Raw genomic sequence first — 19,161 nt, 5'->3', positions numbered from 1 at the left:
CTGTTCCGGTATAAACTCGCCCCCCGGCGGATACGTTTCTCACCCCCATCAGAATAGAATCGCCCCCATTCTCGTTTGCGGATATATAAATATTCATATGGAAATATTGGTTTACAAGAGGAGACGTGATAAAAGTACGACTAATATTGTTTGGGGAATTGATTGAGTGCGGACTTACACATTTTCTCAATCTTTTTAAGACATACTTGAACACTTGATATAGTAATTATTGATAGATTTTGACGCTCACCGTGGAAGACGTTACATGTGTTAGACCATGTTTGAAGAAACGACTCGTGTAATCTATAGCTATAGTGTATATTTTCTTTTCTTGAGATTTGATATCAATATCACATTGTTGTAACCATACATCATGATGGCGTAAATCAAAATTTTCGAATAAACCGCGCACGTTATGATGTGCATCAACCATTCATTTTCGTGGTGTTTATTTTTGTGGATGAAATTTCGAAGAAGATGTAAATAAATGAGATTGCACAAGTTTGTTTTCTTTACAATGACCAAGTGGTTTTGGTCTCACTGACATCTGTTTTTATATACGTACTTTTAAACAATGAAAACAATTCTTTAAAATTCTAATAAAAGGATCAAATTCTTGTCTTATCGCCTAGCTTGTAGTTTTAGTCATGCTCATGCTCACACATTCAAGCTAATTTGAGACAATTACCTCAGAGTTGGCGGTTTTAATAAAGTTTACGCAAAAGCTAATGGAGATATTTCAAATATTTATAAACACTCGGTGACATTTATTTTAAACTATATTTTATTTTAGACATATATATTAAGTACATATATATTATGAGGGGGCGATTTTGTCACGGGGGAGAGTCTATTTCGTGGCAGGGGGGCGAATCTATTTCGTGACAGGGGGGCGAATCTGTTTCGGGGGCGAATCTGTTTCGTGACACCGGCGATAGCTGGCCTACTCTCTGTGCATGACATCATTGGATATTTAACAGGTCGTCCAATGACCGTTGATGATGGATGGGTCCTTTGGCTTAACATACATGTGAAACACCAGGATGGCAGTCTATAGGTGGGTCGAGTTTGGAACCCAGGTTAGACAGCTCAAAGGAAAATGTGTATACACCTCTAAGCTATCTTTCCTGGCAGCCCTCCTGAGATACATTAACCTCTAAACTCTACTGTTCTCCCTTTCCTAAAAAAAAAAGTATAGTCAGCGTTATCTAAAGAAAGACGGTGTGTAACAATGCATTGAAAAGTCACATTGCAAACACCATTACCATTAGTCTTTTTATGTGTTATGTGAAATGTTTGATCAGGGAAAACTGGATCCGATACTTGGTCCTGTGTGTGCCGCTCTTAGCTTTGTCTGTCATCGATGCTTCATCCTAATACTGGAGCGCACAGCCTTTTCCCAGAGATGATCATGGCTATCTATTTCTGATGATGCGTGCATTTGTTCACTCTGTTATACATATTTCACTTTACCTGGCATCCAAACAGCATTCTGCCATGCAGCTGTGCTCTGGCACAGAGTGGTGGTTCTGCTGATGCAGTTTCAAGGCAAGGGATACATGATCGGTGATACGTCAGTGCCCATTCGGTCACCAAGGGTAATGTAAACTGCTCAGACGCTGAGCCACTCACTCCCTAAACAACCTGTTGCACCATTTTCGAGCCTCGGTGGGCAGCATCAATTTATTATGTGACTTGTTTTCAGACAATATTTCTCGATAACCATTTCCTACTATATTAAATAACGCAATTCTCGGTACTGTATAAAAAATTTTAAAAAACCACCTTTAGAGGCCATTTTTCCCCGCAAGCGGGGGTTGGCCTTTTTCGGGAACTGTGGTTGTTGTTGTTTTTCGGTCCCCTTTTTGAAGCAATGTTTTACGGCCGGATGCCCTTCCTGACGCCAACCCTTTTTGCCGCCTTTTACGACAAGCAGGGAATTACCAGTGAACTGGTACTCAATTTGCCGACCTCGGAAGGATGACAGGCTGAGTCAACCCCCCTGGCGTTAATTCAGCGATCGACCGGGATTCGAACCCAGGATCCTAGGATCCTAAGCCGGCACCCTAGCCGCTAGCCCAACACCAGGGATCCAGGGTACTGTATGTATCCAGGGTACCAGGGATCCATACAACACCAGGGTACTGTATGTGTGTGTGTATTTCTTAAAACCATAGGAAAAAAAACATGGCTGGCCTGATCTTCACCAAATTTTGCATACGTGTTTGGTCATACCCAGAGTCAGGTTATAGGTACACGAAAAAAATCCGCCCAGTGGTTGTTCATCCACTTACCTAGTTGTTTGTCAATCTCTGTGGGCCTAGCTAACCAGTTATCTAATTTGTTCAATTTTCTTACCCAAGTTAGATTGCTTCATGTGTAACTATCCAACTGAGCTCTTCGCTTCAGTCCTTCAAGATGGCATCAGCTCAGCAGCATCTCACCTCATACCCCATATGTACCTGCAATCTTTTTATAGTTTCACTGATCTTTATTTTCAATACCCACCTATTTGCTATTATTAATATAATTGTCAGTCTATTTTACCTTCAGTCCACTGTTCCATTCTCCTCTGGGCATCAATACTTTTGTTTGGAAGGAAAACGAATTTCAAGTCGAAATTTGAATTCAACGGCTAAAAATATCCGTGTGTGTCGATTTATAGCTTACACAATGAAAGATGTTTGACGTTCCAATAGCAATCCGATTTACTCATCGAATGAACAATCCACGATGTTTTGACTGAACAATATAAATCTACAAAAGAGTGAATTAATGTTGTTTCATGCCTTCAAACTGCTCCCATTTCACTAATGGATGTCTGATGTCATTTGTTTAAAAACGGTTTTGATCGTCTCGCTCTACCCAGTCCATGTAATGTAGAATGACCATAGTTTCACCTCTGAATGTTTTTATTAAGCTTGTCCTTACATCTTTTTATTCCATATTCATGCATACTGTCATCTTTAGTTTCTATGTGCATTGATCACGCACATGATGCACATCCAGTTATCAATCTCGCCTTTCCAAACCTCGATCCTCCTTAACCATAACTCCAAAAACTTGATTATTACCCTCGCCAGAGGAGAGGGTATTGCATTTGAGTCCGTTAGTTTGTCTGTTTGTCCGCTCAGGATAAATATGATTTTCTCTGTAACCGTTGGTCCGATTGACAGAAAATTTTCTCCACAGGTGCAACTCCACCTGTATAATTTTAAATGATAATTATGATATCATAGGTCACGTGGTTCGGCCGCCATCTTGGAAAAACCGAAAGATTTGCACCTTTATATCTCTGAAAGCGCTGAATAGAAAAAATTGAGACATGGCTCATTGTAAAGAACACCCCATGGGGAATAAAATATGTTAATGATGATGTCATAGGTGCCTCCATTATGACGTCACAATTCGACAAGTACAAAACTTCATCCGATCAAGATGAAATTTCTTGAGCACAATATAGGGATAAATTGGTCGAGAAAAAAAAAATGATGACGTCATCGGTCACGTGGTTTGGCCGCCATATTTGTTTCAACACAAACGCCTTAAAAACCACGGAAAACACATCCTGGCGAGGGTTTGCAATCTCTGATTGCTCTTTTTCTTGTTCTAATATAGTCATCACTTTCTACAGTCTTGATAATTTTAATCGAACCAACGCTTTCCTCAATAACTATCATGAACCTTCCCACTAATACCCTCCTCAATATCTATCCAATCTTTCCAACCACTCAACAACATGCTTAATAGTTAAAAATCCTCCAAACACCTTTACAAACTCATCTCAAATTTAAAGAGTTGTGCTAAACACAACACAATCCTGTCTTTCCAACTCATTCACCCAATACTTACATGAAAGTTTTCATATCAAGGCCCGAGCTGCGAATCTGGCTCAACACAAAGTCCCAGCCGCTGGGACTAGAACCTGGTGGTCGTGACAGCGGGCTAGCGGATTGAGCAGGGTTGACCTGCTGGTTACCCGCTCGGTTGGCCACACGCCCCGGAGTCCCACTCCGGGACGGCATCCCGGCTGCGGTACTCTGCGGCTGATTACTCGAGGTCTGAGTAGGAGAGCTAGGGTGTAGCACAGAGCTGAAATATCGGGGTAATGAGTGCGTTGTGGTGAGATTACGGGAGGGTGAAGAGTTCATAGAAACACATTGATCCAATTCCAGAACAAGTGTGTGATTGAGAGGAGATCATGTGTGTGTGATGGGGTGATAATAAGACACAGAAAAGAAAATAAAGGGAAGAGTATAGGGGGGAAGGGTTGGGTGGAGGGAGAGAGAACAGCAACAGGATGAGAGAAAGGACAGTACTCAACCCCAGCATAGCAAGTAAAGCTCCCACATGGAAAAACCAAGGCAATGAGTTCATTTAAGTTAGCACCCACACAAAGTAAAAGTCACACCCAGCATTGCATAAAAAATGGTTGGATTATTCAGAATAGTTCCCACACACCGCAGTTAAGCATGAAAACATGTTGTTAGTCACAAAGTGTACGCCATTTATATTACAGCGAACTAACGAAGTTGATTGGGTAGGTTAAGCATTTTCATCCAATCAAATACCATGGTGGGAGGCTTGTCACCGATATCCCAGACGTTGATTGGAGAATAATCTTCCACCCATAGAGCTACTACAGCAAGTTCGGTTTGATAATAAAAAATTAGTTATTGACTTGTGAAATACAAAACTAAGCCAATTCAGTTCTAGCTTTGGCTTGCTAAACCAAAATTGACTTAGAAAAGTGTGGAGTTGGCTTGCTCAGGCCAAGCCGAATGCATCTTTCCAAATGGGCAAATCAGAATGAAACCAGGTCAAAACTGGCTTTACATCAGATAATTTGGGTCTTCGATTGAGGTAGAGCTAATATGAAGTCACAGTTCACAAGGTAAGTGAAACAAACTAATAATTATCTAAAGAAGCCATGATTGGCTCGGTATCATACGGTCTGGGTGAATAATTTAATAAACAAAGAGCAAATCCATCCAGAAGTGAACATGCTTCTCAAATCAATCCCAAGTAGGATATGGTAAAACCAGTGGGTTCAGAGAAACTGTATGGGATTAGTTTTCGGCCTTAAGCTAGACATACAATCTAGGTTTTTACCATTCGCTATCTGCTCACTTGGCCAGGTTCAGGTTCCCGGAAAGCAGGTGATTCTGTAGTGTGCGCCAGTGTCCAGGCCTGCCTGCCCGACCTTCTGCGGACATACTGGCAGGAAGGCTGCCACTGCGGCTGGGGTGCCCAGGTCTCACCAAGCACTCAGCCTCGGTCTTAGGAAGGGCAGAGCCACTGAGCCGCCCACCCACCACCCCAGGAAGCCAGGGAAAGAAAGTGGATTTCAGGAAATAAAGAGAAAATGATAACATAAAGGAGGTAAGAGAAAGATGCACAAAAAGAGAGATATAGAAAAGGTAAATTATTTGTATGAATTAGGATAAAGGAGAGAAATTATATGATGTAAGAGGGGTGTCTGTCTTCATTTAATTACTTATGCAAATTGGCAGAATGTTCACCCACCCTCCTCCCAGATACCCCATCCCTCTTTTCCTTTTCTCCCTACTCTTCACCAACTCACCTATCCCTCATTGCTTTGCATCCTCCATGCTTTTCTTTCCTTTCTGAAATATGTTTATCTTAATTTATTCCTCCATTTTAAATTGTGTCATAATATGGAGATGACCTCTAACCAGTACACATACTTTAAGGTGGTGGTCAAAAAGGACGTTTCCGTGAATCATTCACCAAAACATCATGGTCTTAAGTAGCTAAGGCTGCATCATGCAACTGGTTGAATTTATTAGGAATTCTTGCTCCTAGTTGAGCACACCTGGAATTTTGTCACAAATGTCAAATTTCATGTTAAGCCTCGATCACTTCATGTCGATAAAATGAGTCAAGTTACAATGAAAACATTCTGACTCTCATTTGAATTTCTGAGTATAATTCTAGAGCCCTGTTTTATACTCAAATTGTTGTTCGCTTTCTTAAGGTACTAGCAAGGACCCATGCAACAGAGTTCCATGGAAAACCCTCCCTTTGTTTGGGCAGTGTATAGGCATTTAGTATCTTACGATAATTCACCAAATGTCCGTCCGTCCATTCGAAGGTACCGCAAAAACGGCTCAACCGATCGCAACGATATTTTGGGTGGGTATTCCTGGGACCCCTGGGAGTAAAATAGGCTATATTGCTTTTCCAATTTTTCCAAGTTTTCCAATTTTCCAGTTTTTCCAAACACGATGGAATAATATTTACCGATATGAACAGTGATGTGGCTTTTATTGAAATTCTACAAATACTGTTTATTCTAAGTACCAGGAGAGAGTAGATCGACTCCTGACGAACTCTTCCTATATAAACATGCGGCTCCGAAGTAACATGGCAGCGTGTGCAAAGCGACTGAGAAACAGGTGTAGCGGCCGCTTCCGTGTTACAGATTCGGCGCGCACTCTTCACACATAAACGTGCGACTGAGAAAGACGTGTAACGGCCACTTCCGTTTTGCAGAATTCAATCTTTTTTCAAAATGGGCGCCATGTACTGTTTAGATTTTGATGATTTGCATGTGATATGATTCAACGGATGTTTATATGAATCGTTTAAAATAAAAAAAACCCTTCAATTTCTGATATTTTGCCTTTTCATTTGGGCCTCCCAATTGAAGCCCCACCCATAGGGCGGGTACCGTTGCTAGTAGTATTAATAGGTCATTGCAGTACGATTTATCTTCAACGATAAAAGTACTTCTTGGCCATGGGAGATAACATCGTGGGTTCTGAAATAATACACCACTTCAATAATGAACGTCAGTTAGTACAGTGTCATTGGCCTATACGTACTATGTCGTTGGAAGACCCATGACGCATGTTTTTGATATGATTTCAACAATCGCTTTGTTTGCGTTTCACACTGAATGAAAAACTCAAAGGTAGAGCATGGCGATTGTGATATATGATATATGTTAACCTCCCATAACTTTGCAATTACTACGAAGGGATTAGTGTTACGATTCGATTTACTGTAATATTAACGTTATGTTATTATTATTTCGAAAAAGATACTACTATATTACGAAACCTGGGCTAATTCCTTACTCCCACGGTTATCAGTACCACACACTGTTGGTCATTGATTCATGAATCATACACCGCTTCAAACCAGTAACTTTTCAGTCACGACAATGGTATGATTATATTTTTACATCATAATTATTAACCATACTGGTATGATTAACCATATTAGTCTTTTCGAAGCTGCTCCATGCGCTCACGCTTTCGAAGCTAAGTGATATTTCTCAATTGTGTTTTTGTCGAGACTGTATCAATCTTTCGGTGTATGTACCTATAGCGTAGCTTTTGGAAAATTTTCAGTGCTAATTTTTCGTACATGTATACACAATCGTCGGTTAATGGTATCGAGTATTCTGCGGCCTAGTACTCGTAGGCTTAGACTACCGTACCGTCTCAGACCTTGTGGTTTGTTTTTCTCTCAGCGATTCGTCGAATGCGCTGAAATTATTTTCGTTCTCTGTTTCGTACCAGTCGTTCACCCCGTACCTCCTTGTTTAATATCTGTACTCACAACAACAAAAAAATAAAACCCCCAAAAAAACATTTCCTTCCCAGGTCTTATTCGTTTATTTGTTGTTCTTTTTGTTCGTTCGTTCTTCGTTCGCGATCACGCGGTTAGAAATGTATAATCTCTCCCCTGAACAACTATTTTCTCTCATATATTATAACACCCTTTTCTTCTTTTCCTACAAAAGGATGCTTTTGTCTTGCTCACCAAATCTATTCATTCCAAAAAATATATATAATACCATCTCTTACAGTTCCTCCTTTCTACATTCCCTAAACTATCCAGAACTCCATCCCTCCTCCAGTGTCCTCAAACGTATTTTTGACTCGAAGGTCTCAAACTCATTTTGCAAAAAATGTTCGTTTCCCATGAATCATACACTTTTCAAAATCCAATCTCACCCCTCCCCTCCAAATCCTCCCCATCACCCATCCCTTTCAAATCTCCCCCCTTGCCCCTTCCCTCCCCTCCCTCCTAAACTCCCCCCACACCCCTCCCCTCCGAGACTCTCCCTCGCTCCTCCCCTCCTAGACTCCCCTCTCACCCCTCCTCCTCAAAGCATCCTCCCTGCTTCTTCCTCCTTCCAACTTTCACCTTCATCTCCCCAAACCTTCTGCCTTGCTCTTCCCCCTCCTCAAATAACACCTCACTGTGCCTCACCCAATCTCCATCAAACCTTTTGTCCGCCCCATTCTTCCCTTTCTGCAAGCTATTCTGAAATCTCTGACACACCTTCAACAGCTCTCCCTACCTCTTCCTCCTCTTCCACATCTTACCTACCCCTCCCCCCCCTGTTCTGGACCCGATGCTCCCCCTTCCTCTTCATTAACGGTATGGACCTCAAACATCCGGGGCCTTCGCTCAAACTTGACTTACCTCTCCATACAGGTTGCTTCTGACAAACCAGATGTGATCTGCTTAACAGAAACTTTCCTCCTTCATGATGTCTCTGATGCCTTGGTATCTCTCCCAGGTTACTCCCTCCTCCGGTATGATAGACCTGAGCCTCGTCCTGGAGGTGGGGTTGCTATCTTTATAAAAAACTCTCTTCCTCACTCGCCCTCCACTGCCCTCTCTCCACCTCACCCCCAGGAATACCTTTGGCTACGGCTTCCCCTTCGCTCCCACCTTTTGTTCATATGTGTGTTGTACCGTCCACCAATCAGCGATGACTCCATCTACATCTCACTGTCTGATAATATGGACCAACTTCTATCTACCCATCCCAACTCTCTCTTCCTCATATGTGGTGATTTCAATTGTCACCATGCCAGTTGGCTGGGTGTGGGTACCTCTCTCACCAGCCATGGCTCTTCAGCAAAGGACTTCTGCGACTCACTGGGACTGACACAATCTGTCAATTTCCCGACCCGGATCTCAGTCAACGGAGCATCTTCTCTTCTGGATTTGGTTATGACAAACTTCCCTGAAAATGTCTGCTGCTCTTCTTCTGCTCCAATCGGCTCATCTGATCATGTGCTTGTCAAAGTGGACATCTCTCTGACCATTCTCAGAGAGCCTCCTCAGCGTCGACGAGTCTGGCATTTCACTCAGGCCAACTGGCACGGTCTTCAAGCAGCCATCAATCATCTGGACTGGTCTCCCATCTCTACCGCCTCTGACATCAACTCATCCTGGGAATTCTTTCAAAATAAATTGCTCTCTCTCATGCACAGATTTATACCATCTCGTCTTCAGTTGTCATACCCTTCCTCCCGTCCATGGTACACGGAATCTTGTGGTGAGGCTGTTGCCCTGAAACAACTTGCTTTCGTCTCCTGGAAAGCAAATCCAACGGAAGGAAATCTCATTTCCTTTCACAAAGCCCGAAACAAGTGTGTGTCCACCCTCAGGAGAGCCAGGAAACAATATCTCACCATTCTCAAGACCGAACTCTCTTATCTGTCTCCCTCTTCCAAATCCTGGTGGCGTCTGGTCAAATCTGTTTCTGGTGTTTGTTCCCCCTCCATCCCCTCCCTCACCTCAAACGGCTTAACGGCTGACTCCGCACGTGAAAAAGCTGAATGCCTCAACTCTGTGTTTGCCTCTAAATCTTGTGTCCCAAACCCATCCCTCTCTGTACCCACCGTACCCAGTCGTACCCAGCTGCTCCTGGACTCTGTGTCCTTTCCTCCTGACAAGGTGGAAAAGTTTCTGTCAACCCTCGACTCTGATTCTGCAACTGGTCCTGACGGCATCAGCCCACGGGTCCTAAAATCATGTTCTTCTGCTCTTTCACTCCCTCTTTCTGTTCTCTTCACCCTCTCTTTTGCTCAAGGTCATCTGCCATCTGCTTGGAAATCAGCCTACATCACCGCTTTGCACAAAAAAGGTGCAAAAACAGATCCCAGCAACTACAGACCAATCAGCCTTCTCCCAATTATCAGCAAAGTCATGGAATCCATCATTGCTTCAGATATTAAATCTTTCCTGTTCTCCAATGGCTTGATCTCTGATCATCAATTTGGTTTCAGACCTGGTCACTCTACTCTGGACATGCTGCTTCTGCTTTCTCAACAATGGATGGAGGTCCTCAACGCCAAACAGGAAATTAGAGCTGTCTCCCTTGACATTTCACGTGCCTTCGATACGGTCTGGCACCCTGCTCTGCTCACCAAACTCTCCTCCTTTGGTATCCATGGAAATCTCCACGCATGGCTGGCGGACTTCCTCTCTGGTCGTAGTCAACGTGTGGCCCTGAATGGGTTTCTCTCATCTCCTCTTCCTGTACAGGCTGGAGTTCCCCAAGGTAGTGTTCTGGGCCCTGTGCTTTTTCTGGTCTTCATCAATGATCTCTCTGACTCTCTTGAAAATCCTCTCTATCTCTTTGCTGACGACTCTACTCTCTGTCGCTCCATTCCTCATCCCTCAGATCGGCAGTCTGCAGCCTCCTCACTCTCTGCAGACCTGGACAAAATCACAGACTGGTCAAACAAGTGGAACATGTCTTTCAATCCTGACAAATCTCACACTCTTACAATGTCTCTCCGAAAGGACCGACTGGACAACCCTCCCATATACTTTCTCAACAATCCTCTCCAAGAAGTTCTGTCGCTCAAGCTTTTGGGTCTCACTATCTGCCATGATCTTTCTTGGGAAAACCACATTTCCAAGCTGGCCTCCAAAGCCAGTCGCCGACTGGGCATCCTCCGTCGTGCGAAGTCCTTCCTTGGCACACCTGAGCTCCTCACCACATACAAGGCTTTCATCCGCAGCTCAATGGAATACTGTTCCCCCCTCTGGGCTGGTGCTCCTGCCTCACACCTTGCTCGGCTTCACGCTGTTGAGGCCAAAGCTTTCAGAATCATTGGAATCTCCTGCGATGTAGTCAACGCCGAGGGCCTTTCACTCACTCACCGCAGGCAGGTTGGTGGTCTTTCTGTCTTCTACCGACTCCTCTCCGGCCTTGCTCCCCCAGCTCTCTCTGTGCTCTGTCCCCCCAATATTCCTTCAGGTCGCACAAGATCTGCCTGCAACCCTCTTATGGTTAAACTGCCAAAGTCTAGGCTCTCTGCTCACCTTCACTCTTTCATTCCCCTTTTCTCCCGCCTCTGGAACAAACTCCCCCACTCCCTTCAATCCCACTCCTCCCTCCAGGTCTTTAAAACAGCTGTTCACCACCATCTCTTATCTTCCCCCATCGAAAACCTTGATCTTTTCTACCCCCGGTAATTCACCCCAGAGTCCTTGCAGTGTTCATATGTTTTAATCCTCTCCCACCTCCCCCCAAGTCCTCCCGATGTCCCTGCTCTCAAATGTTGTGTTTGTGTCCTTCCCCCTCTTCCCCCTCTCTTTTGTGTCCTTCCCCCTCTCTCCCCATCTTGTCTGCCGCTCCCCTTGTTTTTTGTGTTTTGTGTGTCGGTTTGTCTTTTTGTGTGATTAATGTTAGCTCTTTCACGAGCGTCGATCTTGTATACAACAACAAAAAAAAAAAACAAAAAAAAAAAACGTTATTATTTTTAAAACGTTGTGTTATTATTATTATTATTATGAAAATGTTACATTATTATTATGAAAATGACATTACTATCAAGAAACTGAGGCTAATTCCTTACTCCCACGGTTATCAGTATATCGTACCCTGCAATTATCATTGATCCATGAACCATACACCGCTTCAACCCATTAACTTTGCAGTCATGACATTGGGATTGCAGTGTTATGGTTATATTTACCATATGATTATTGTTAACATTATTATTACTAGGGCATGCCCGTACTATATCTATATCTAAAATTATATCCCCCCCCTCTATTTACATGAAATGGTTTGGTCCAAAGCGAACGGCTTGCGAGTGGTGACAATCCCCCCCCTCTATTTACATGCAATGGTTTGGTCCAAAGCGAACGGCTTCCGGAGTTTGGTAAAGAAATCGCCATCGCGTGCACAAACGCGCAGGAAAGCGAATGAATCGCAAATTCGTTTTTATTAGTTGTAAAACATAGTTTAACGCCAACATAGTTTGCAAACGTGAAATAAATGAATACGCTCTCAAATGTGCCATCCGAGGCAGAGTGTGCCCGCCACGTTCGGCACACGCGATCGTTCGCTGCTCTCTGATTGGTTGAATCGTTTTTTGGACATAGCTCGGTAAGTAATTGTCCGATTAATATGAAACCTTGAAAAGGCACATCCTCGGGTCCCCAGCAATATACCTGGCAAGTTAAAAGTATATCGGACCCGTGGTTGTCGAGAAACAGCGGTCACAGACAAACGTACAGACAGACAGACAGAGATTACTGGAATTATAGATAGATTATTATGAAAACGATACTACTGTATTAAGAAACCCGGGGTAATTTGTCCAAAGCGCCCTGAAGGTGAGGCATGAAGGCATGAAGCCTGAGGCCTATCTGTACTGTGTCATTGGAAGATCCGTAATGTCTATGCTTTTGATATTTGATGATCATTTCAACAATCGTTTTGTTTGTGTTCCACACTGAATGAAAAACGTAAAGGACAAATGTAGAGCATGGCAATTGTGATATATGACAGGTTCGACCGCTTTGACGACGTGTTTGGCCTGAACCGCCTATAAATTATAATGGCGGTCGGTGGAGTCAGCCGTCGTACACCGGTAATGACATCATAGACGTAATGATGTAGCGTGACAGACAGACGGACAGAAAACTGCCGCTAATTTCATATATAGATTAATTAACCACCACCCAACTATAATCCTCTTACTGGATGTCTGACTTTGTTTTATATTATTTTTGTACGTCTTTAACCTTCATCAATCCCCATTTTTGTTTCACCATTGTTAGACCACACACGCAAAGCGAAAAACGTGGTTAAACAATTGGGTCAGCTCTGTCTGTCTGTCTGTCTGCCTACAAACATCAGTTTATCATCGAGGAATAATTTGATTTCAATTAAATATTACATTGTGAACACGAATCAGAACATTATTTCGAAAACGAACCTGTAGTTAAACAATACTTTGGCTCTGAATCTTGTCCCGATCGCGCACATGCAGAGAGGATTGACATAAATGTTTTACTCTGTCTGGCAGTGAAACAAAATTTTAAATAATTCCAAACAGGAAACGTACTGTTTTTAAGGACGTCATAAAGGACACAAACAACAGGCACAAATAACTAATGTAACATGTTAAATAAGGTGGTGTTAAAGATGTTGTATCAATGGCGGTCAACTGGCTGAATTTTCTTTCTAAATACATTTTTTTTCTAAATAAAAAATCTTTATTTTATTTCAATTGAATTATATACTTGGACACTAGAACACAAATTGCCTTATTGACACTTTCAAAAACCCGTTTAGCAGTACTTGGATAAAATATTATGGCATTTTACGTCATCATGACCAATCAAATTTGGTGCTCATTGACTCCACTCATGTCCTTGTTTCTCAAGACAGAGGGGTAAGGTGTTCTATGAACTCTCTAGTATGTAATGTTACACCATGCAAAAAACAAAGAAGAACAATAAGACGAGTACAAACTGTGAAAGCACCGAAGCTAAAAATTCTTCCCAAAAGACAGGTTCAGGTTGTCTCTCGAGAAAAAGCTAAAAATTATGATTACATTGCTCATTTCATGTATCCATAATATTCCCCATCCCTTGGAGAATCTCCTATAGCAACCACTCATATACGATTCGAAACATCTTACACATGCCTCATGAACAAGGTATAGCAAAATGCTTTTCAGAAAGCACAAGGGGTTGGAACAAACAGAGGAGCAGACAGATGCCAAGGCGAAGAAAGATCGAAATACAAAAAAAAAAACCATCAGATGAGATGTGAGGAATCATGGAGAGAAGGATTAAAACATGCAAAGGGGAAGCAATTTTGGATTCGCTATTTTGTGCAGCACTGAGTGGGAGAACAAGAGTAGTGTATGATATGAAAATGAGCAGCTGGAAAGAAGGATTTGAGATGAGAATAGGATATAAAGCAGGCTGAGAGCAGCTAGAATTAAATGGGTCACAGGCAAGAAAGCAAGCGGGGAAGAAGGAAAACGAATGCAAGAAAGGCAGGAAGAGCATAAACGCCTCACGAGAAATCCCCCAGTGAGCTGCGATTCCGCGGTGCCCCTCCGGCAGTTACATGCCGAGCCGTGCCTCTGCCCAGTACAGGAGGAGAGGAGAGGACAGAATTAGAAAATAATATGAGAGAGAGAGAGAGAGAGAGAGATGAAACAAGTGTAGAGAGTGCATCGAATCGAGGTGACATAATCAGGACATAGGACAGTAATCGAGGACATAGGAGGAATCGAGGTGAGAGTAAGAAAACAGGTGGAATACAAAGAAAGACAAGATGAATCGACAAACAGTACAAAATAAAGAAAGAAGTCACAATATTGCTCAGTAAAAAGAAATGTATTAAAAAAAAAAATTCAACTCAGCCCTGTGAATCAAACCTTCAACATTTATGAATAGAGTGTAAATTAAGAAAATGTGTCCCCCATCTAAAATCTATCCATAAAACTCAACATCATGAAAATCGGAGGAAAATTATTCAGGTTATGATCAAAAAGGTGTTTTTTGTTAATTAGGTCACAATCCAAAAAAGTATGTCAAGGACACGAATCAAATAGCAGATGAACAACTTCAGTGCAGGTACACTATTTTGATCCAAGAACATCTTGGAATGCCAACCAATGCCAACCAATGCCAACCAACCAATGCCAACCAATGCCAATGCCAATGCCAAGCGGTCTTTCAGATTCGGCATTGGCAAAATTGAGGGATGACAAAAAAACACATATTTTTTTCAGACAGCAACTTGACCTTGACCTTTAACCCGAAGGGATATGATGCAAATTAAGCATAAACTCACCTTGCTCTAGGATAGTCTAGGCTATCTAGAGAGGGCAATTTCATTCCGATTGGACAAACCTTAGTTGTTATGATGAAAAATGATAAAATATTTATAATTAGATCATGACCTTAAAATTTGATTAAGGTCAAAAACATTATAACATTATATCAACCACGCATACTTTCTATTCATGTTATTGATGCAAAATTTCATTCCGAAAGTCCCAGCTGGCTCTGAGATACAGCTCGGAAATTGATACAAACCGGAAATTGATGCAGCTCAAAAATTAATACAGCTCTGAAATTGATACAGCTTGGAAATTAGGAGTGCGGGAAGAAAAAAGAAAGAAAACTCGAAATAGTGGTTTAGTACTCCTTTCGGGTCGAAGAAACTCTGATACCATTAAAAATTGAGGGCACTAATTGTAGAAACAAACCCGACAACAACAATTAGTCCTCCCCTATCCGATAGAGGAGGCTTAAAAACAAGGAAAGAGTGACCCAAATGACAAAAATAATAAAGGTCCATGAAACAAAACAAACGAAAAAAGCAAACTTAGTAATGGACAATGAACAGAAAACGAATACCAACAACAACAACGTAAATCAATAAGGCACAATATCAAAGAACAAGACAACCAAGCAGAAAAGCAAATGAACGCAGCCTGCCAAACAGTAACTGATTCTTTTGGTTGTTTGCTGCATCTCAGGGAAATCATAATTCAGCTATTTTGTATGTACATTACATATACCAGAGGGGCGTGTGTGTGTGTGTGTGTGTGTGTGTTTGTTTATATATATATATATATATATATATATATATATATATATATATATATATATATATATATATAGTATATATATAAATATATATAAAAAAAATATATAATGTATGCAGGGGTAGAATGGATAGTAAATTGAGAAAAGGAAAATTAAGCAAGTGGAGAAGATAAGGGAGAAAGGGCAGTGTAGAGAATGTCATGTGGGAGCAGGGTATGAGAAAAGTAGAAATAAATTCAAGAGATAGGATGGTGAAGTTGGTAAATGAGAATGCATGAGAAATAAAGGAAAGAGGAGTGAGTGCAGTCTCAAAAATCCACAATTTCTACATACTTAATATGTAAATGGCAACAGGTCTTCCAATGATCAAATCATGGTGGATTCTCCCCCCCAAAAATTATGGATTTTCACAAGATTGGAGCTTAGGGATGTTACGTGTGAATTTATATATATGATTATTTTTTATTTTAAGCTAAAGTGACATTTTTCGATTTTTATTTTTATTTTCTGAAGTGCTTATTTTCGTACTCACTTCAGTGCCATGTACAAGGGAGCTAGGAGGGGTTCCTGTGTATCTTAACTCCCCCCCCCCCCCCCACCCTCTTTCCAGCCTCTGTATAAAAAAAAATTCCTTTAAAATCACACAATTAAAACCATGAATATGGATATTGAATATTATTGCACGCATGTGGAATATTTCAAAAGTTATTGCACACCCTGTATTCCAGAACAGTGTGTAGATGGGATAAAAGGAAGAGACATTGCTGTCACACTCAAATAATCAATAAAAGTGCGGGCACAAGAATGTGGTGAACTTGACTTGAAAACACTCCTTATGAACAAAGAGACACACATACTTTAAAGTAGAGACACACATACTTTAAAGTAGAGTGTTGGATGGACATAAGTATTTAACTAACACTCATTCTCCATGCATGGCAGCGCACTCCATGCACAACTCTTTCATGCAAACCAAGCCATGTGATCAAATCATCTGCGCCCTGTGAGACATCGTCATTTAATTGAATGTGATATCGACCAAAAGTACTCAATCTATGTATAATGGAGGGAAAGTATGTTGTATGTTTCATCTACTCCTTCGAGAGGATTTGACCTTGGAGGCCGAAATTTTCAAGGATTAATGGGGGCACCCTGAAGTTGTGCCTGTATACGTTTCATTTGATTCCATCAAGTTTTGAACAAAAAAAAAATTCTGCCCATCTTCGTAATTCTTCCTTTGGGGGGAAGAGAGGGGTGCAATATAACCACGATGTATATATATACAGACTTGGCATTTAATATGGAATATTTTTTTGTGGGGGTGAACTTACTTTTCAAGATGACTTAGAACCAAAAGTTCATTGGAATTATGTTGAAATTATTCTAGATTTTGTTAATGTGACCTTTAAAAGAAACAAAAACCACATTTGACATTTCGAAGCAAATAAATTCATCCTTGAAAGTGATGTCAACTGATATCGAACTCAATTCACGGACAGTACTGTGTTAAACTTCTGTACGTTTTCCAGAAGTATCTCTTTATTTTGCACATTAGCCAAAATTATTTTCAACAAAAACAAAAGCTAAATTATGACTGGGATTACGGACAGTAAAATTACAGTTCAGTACTTCGTGTAACCCCCACGAGCATTCAGGAGAGCACGTACATGTCGAGGCATGCTGTTCACGAGATTTGCCAAGGTTTGGACAGGAATCACTTGCCATGCAGTAACAATAGTCTGCTGCAATTCACGCACAGAGGTGGGCTGCTGGTCCAAGTTGTCGATTTGACGCGTTAATACTGCCCACAAGTTCTCTATCGGATTCATATCCGGGGACAAGGCAGGCCACTCCATATGCTCTACACCACGGTCAGCAAGAAAGTGTTGGATCATGCGAGCATGATGAGGCCGTGCATTGTCATCTTGGAAGACAAAGTTTCCTCGAAAGACTGCACGAGCAAATGGAAGCAATGTTTCTTCCAGAATGACCCTGTACTTGAACTGGATCAGGTTTCCATTCAGAACAACCAAGTCAGTTTTGCCACCTGCATGAAAAGCAGCCCAAACGGTCACCCCACCACCTCCAGCTTGGACTCTTGGCACTATACAATCTTCGTTGTGGGCTTCATGCACTTGTTTGCGCACTCGGACGCGGCCATGTTGATGATAGACCAGAAATCTAGACTCGTCACTGAAGGTCACGCGATTCCAGTGTCCTGGCTGCCATTGACGGTGCTCTCTGGCCCAGTGCAATCCGCGCTGGCTGTGTTGTCTGGTCAGGCGTGGCTTTCTCAGGGGACACCTGGCACGATAGCCTGCTTGAACCAGTCGTTGGTTGACTAGCCTTCAGGATACAGGCACATTTGTCAGTTGTTGTCACTCAGCCCTAAGCCGATTAGCTGACTTGGTACGGCCATTGCAGACTAACCAGTGCAGCTGGCGATCATCTCTCCTTGTGGTTCTGCGTGGACGTCCTGGCCTCGGTATTGGAGTAGGGACACCCCTCTGAGCATTTCGTTTCAGGATCTTTGACACCTGACCTTGAGTGATGCCATACTGCCGAGCAATAGCACGCTGTTTCATGCCAGAATTTCGTAAAGCCACCACTCCATGACAAACAGCATTGTCAAGTTGACGGACTATCTCCAGAGGAAGCAGCAATAACTTTTGTAGACGTGCAGCAGTTGTTTTCCACTAATACAGAACGCAACAACCCTTATATACCCGATTGTGAAGCCAATCGTCAAATGTACCTGTCCTTACATTTTGTCACGCCATCTGTGATATAATCCTGTTATTGACTTCTTGCTGCGAAATACAATCAGTGACATGGTTCTTTCAACAAAGACATCACCGAAGGGTAAAAGAAACTCACCAGATTGATATACTGAGTTCAGAAAGTAAACCCAAGTCAAGAAAAAAAAAAATTCCATATTAAATGCCAAGTCTGTGTGTGTGTATATATATATATATATATATATACACAAAGAATTAAGTTAAGCACCCCCCCCGTTTTTTTACAACCTCGCACATTACAAGTTTGTTGTCGTCAAAACAGTGTAATATACCCATGTTATTGCTGTATTTTCTGGAGAAGTGATATTATGGTCACATAAAAACATAACAATCATGCCGTTTTCAATATTTTATTCTGAATAATTTAAGGTGAAATTTTTTGGGAATTTTAGGCATATTTTCACCTCAATTTAAGTATGGAGCTATAGGTCCATCACGGACAGTGTGGATGACGTTTATGTTTTCTAACGTACAGTCATTGTTCTGAGAAGACCTCTAGCGATCTTTGCGTCAATAACGTGTGTAGGACCCACGTGATCGGATCACTGACTCAACCCTACGTCTCATAGACCCTGTAAGCCGTCGTATGCGTTGCTGTGGCAGGTTGTTCCATTCCCGATGTAATGCACGTTCGGGACATGTTGGGACGACAAATTGCGAAGATGGTCCCTCCAATAGCCAATCTGGATGAATTGGAACGTGCATTACATCG

General features: G+C 41.9%; 1 protein-coding gene across 10 annotated transcripts in view; it reads right to left on the bottom strand.

Annotated features, from left to right (window-relative positions):
- Positions 1-19,161, bottom strand: part of SYT7 (synaptotagmin 7) — a 155,996-nt gene that overhangs the window by 35,638 nt on the left and 101,197 nt on the right. For 4 of the 10 annotated variants that reach the window (XM_078767111.1, XM_068133840.2, XM_068133843.2 and 1 more), the window contains 3 exons: positions 14,109-14,174; positions 5,131-5,298; positions 3,853-4,092 (listed from right to left, as the gene is read on the bottom strand). In XM_078767111.1, coding sequence (XP_078623237.1) covers positions 3,853-4,092; positions 5,131-5,298; positions 14,109-14,174 — 474 coding nt within the window. The remainder of the gene's footprint in view (positions 1-3,852; positions 4,093-5,130; positions 5,299-14,108; positions 14,175-19,161) is intronic. The other 6 variants (XM_078767114.1, XM_068133845.2, XM_068133846.2 and 3 more) reach the window with 3 other exon arrangements.

The sequence above is a fragment of the Myxine glutinosa genome, chromosome 13 (assembly GCF_964187855.1).
Source record: "Myxine glutinosa chromosome 13, kmMyxGlut1.1, whole genome shotgun sequence".
NCBI lineage: Eukaryota > Metazoa > Chordata > Myxini > Myxiniformes > Myxinidae > Myxine > Myxine glutinosa.
The sequence above is the reverse complement of the archived record's forward strand: the minus strand, read 5'-3'. Positions and strand labels throughout refer to the sequence as shown.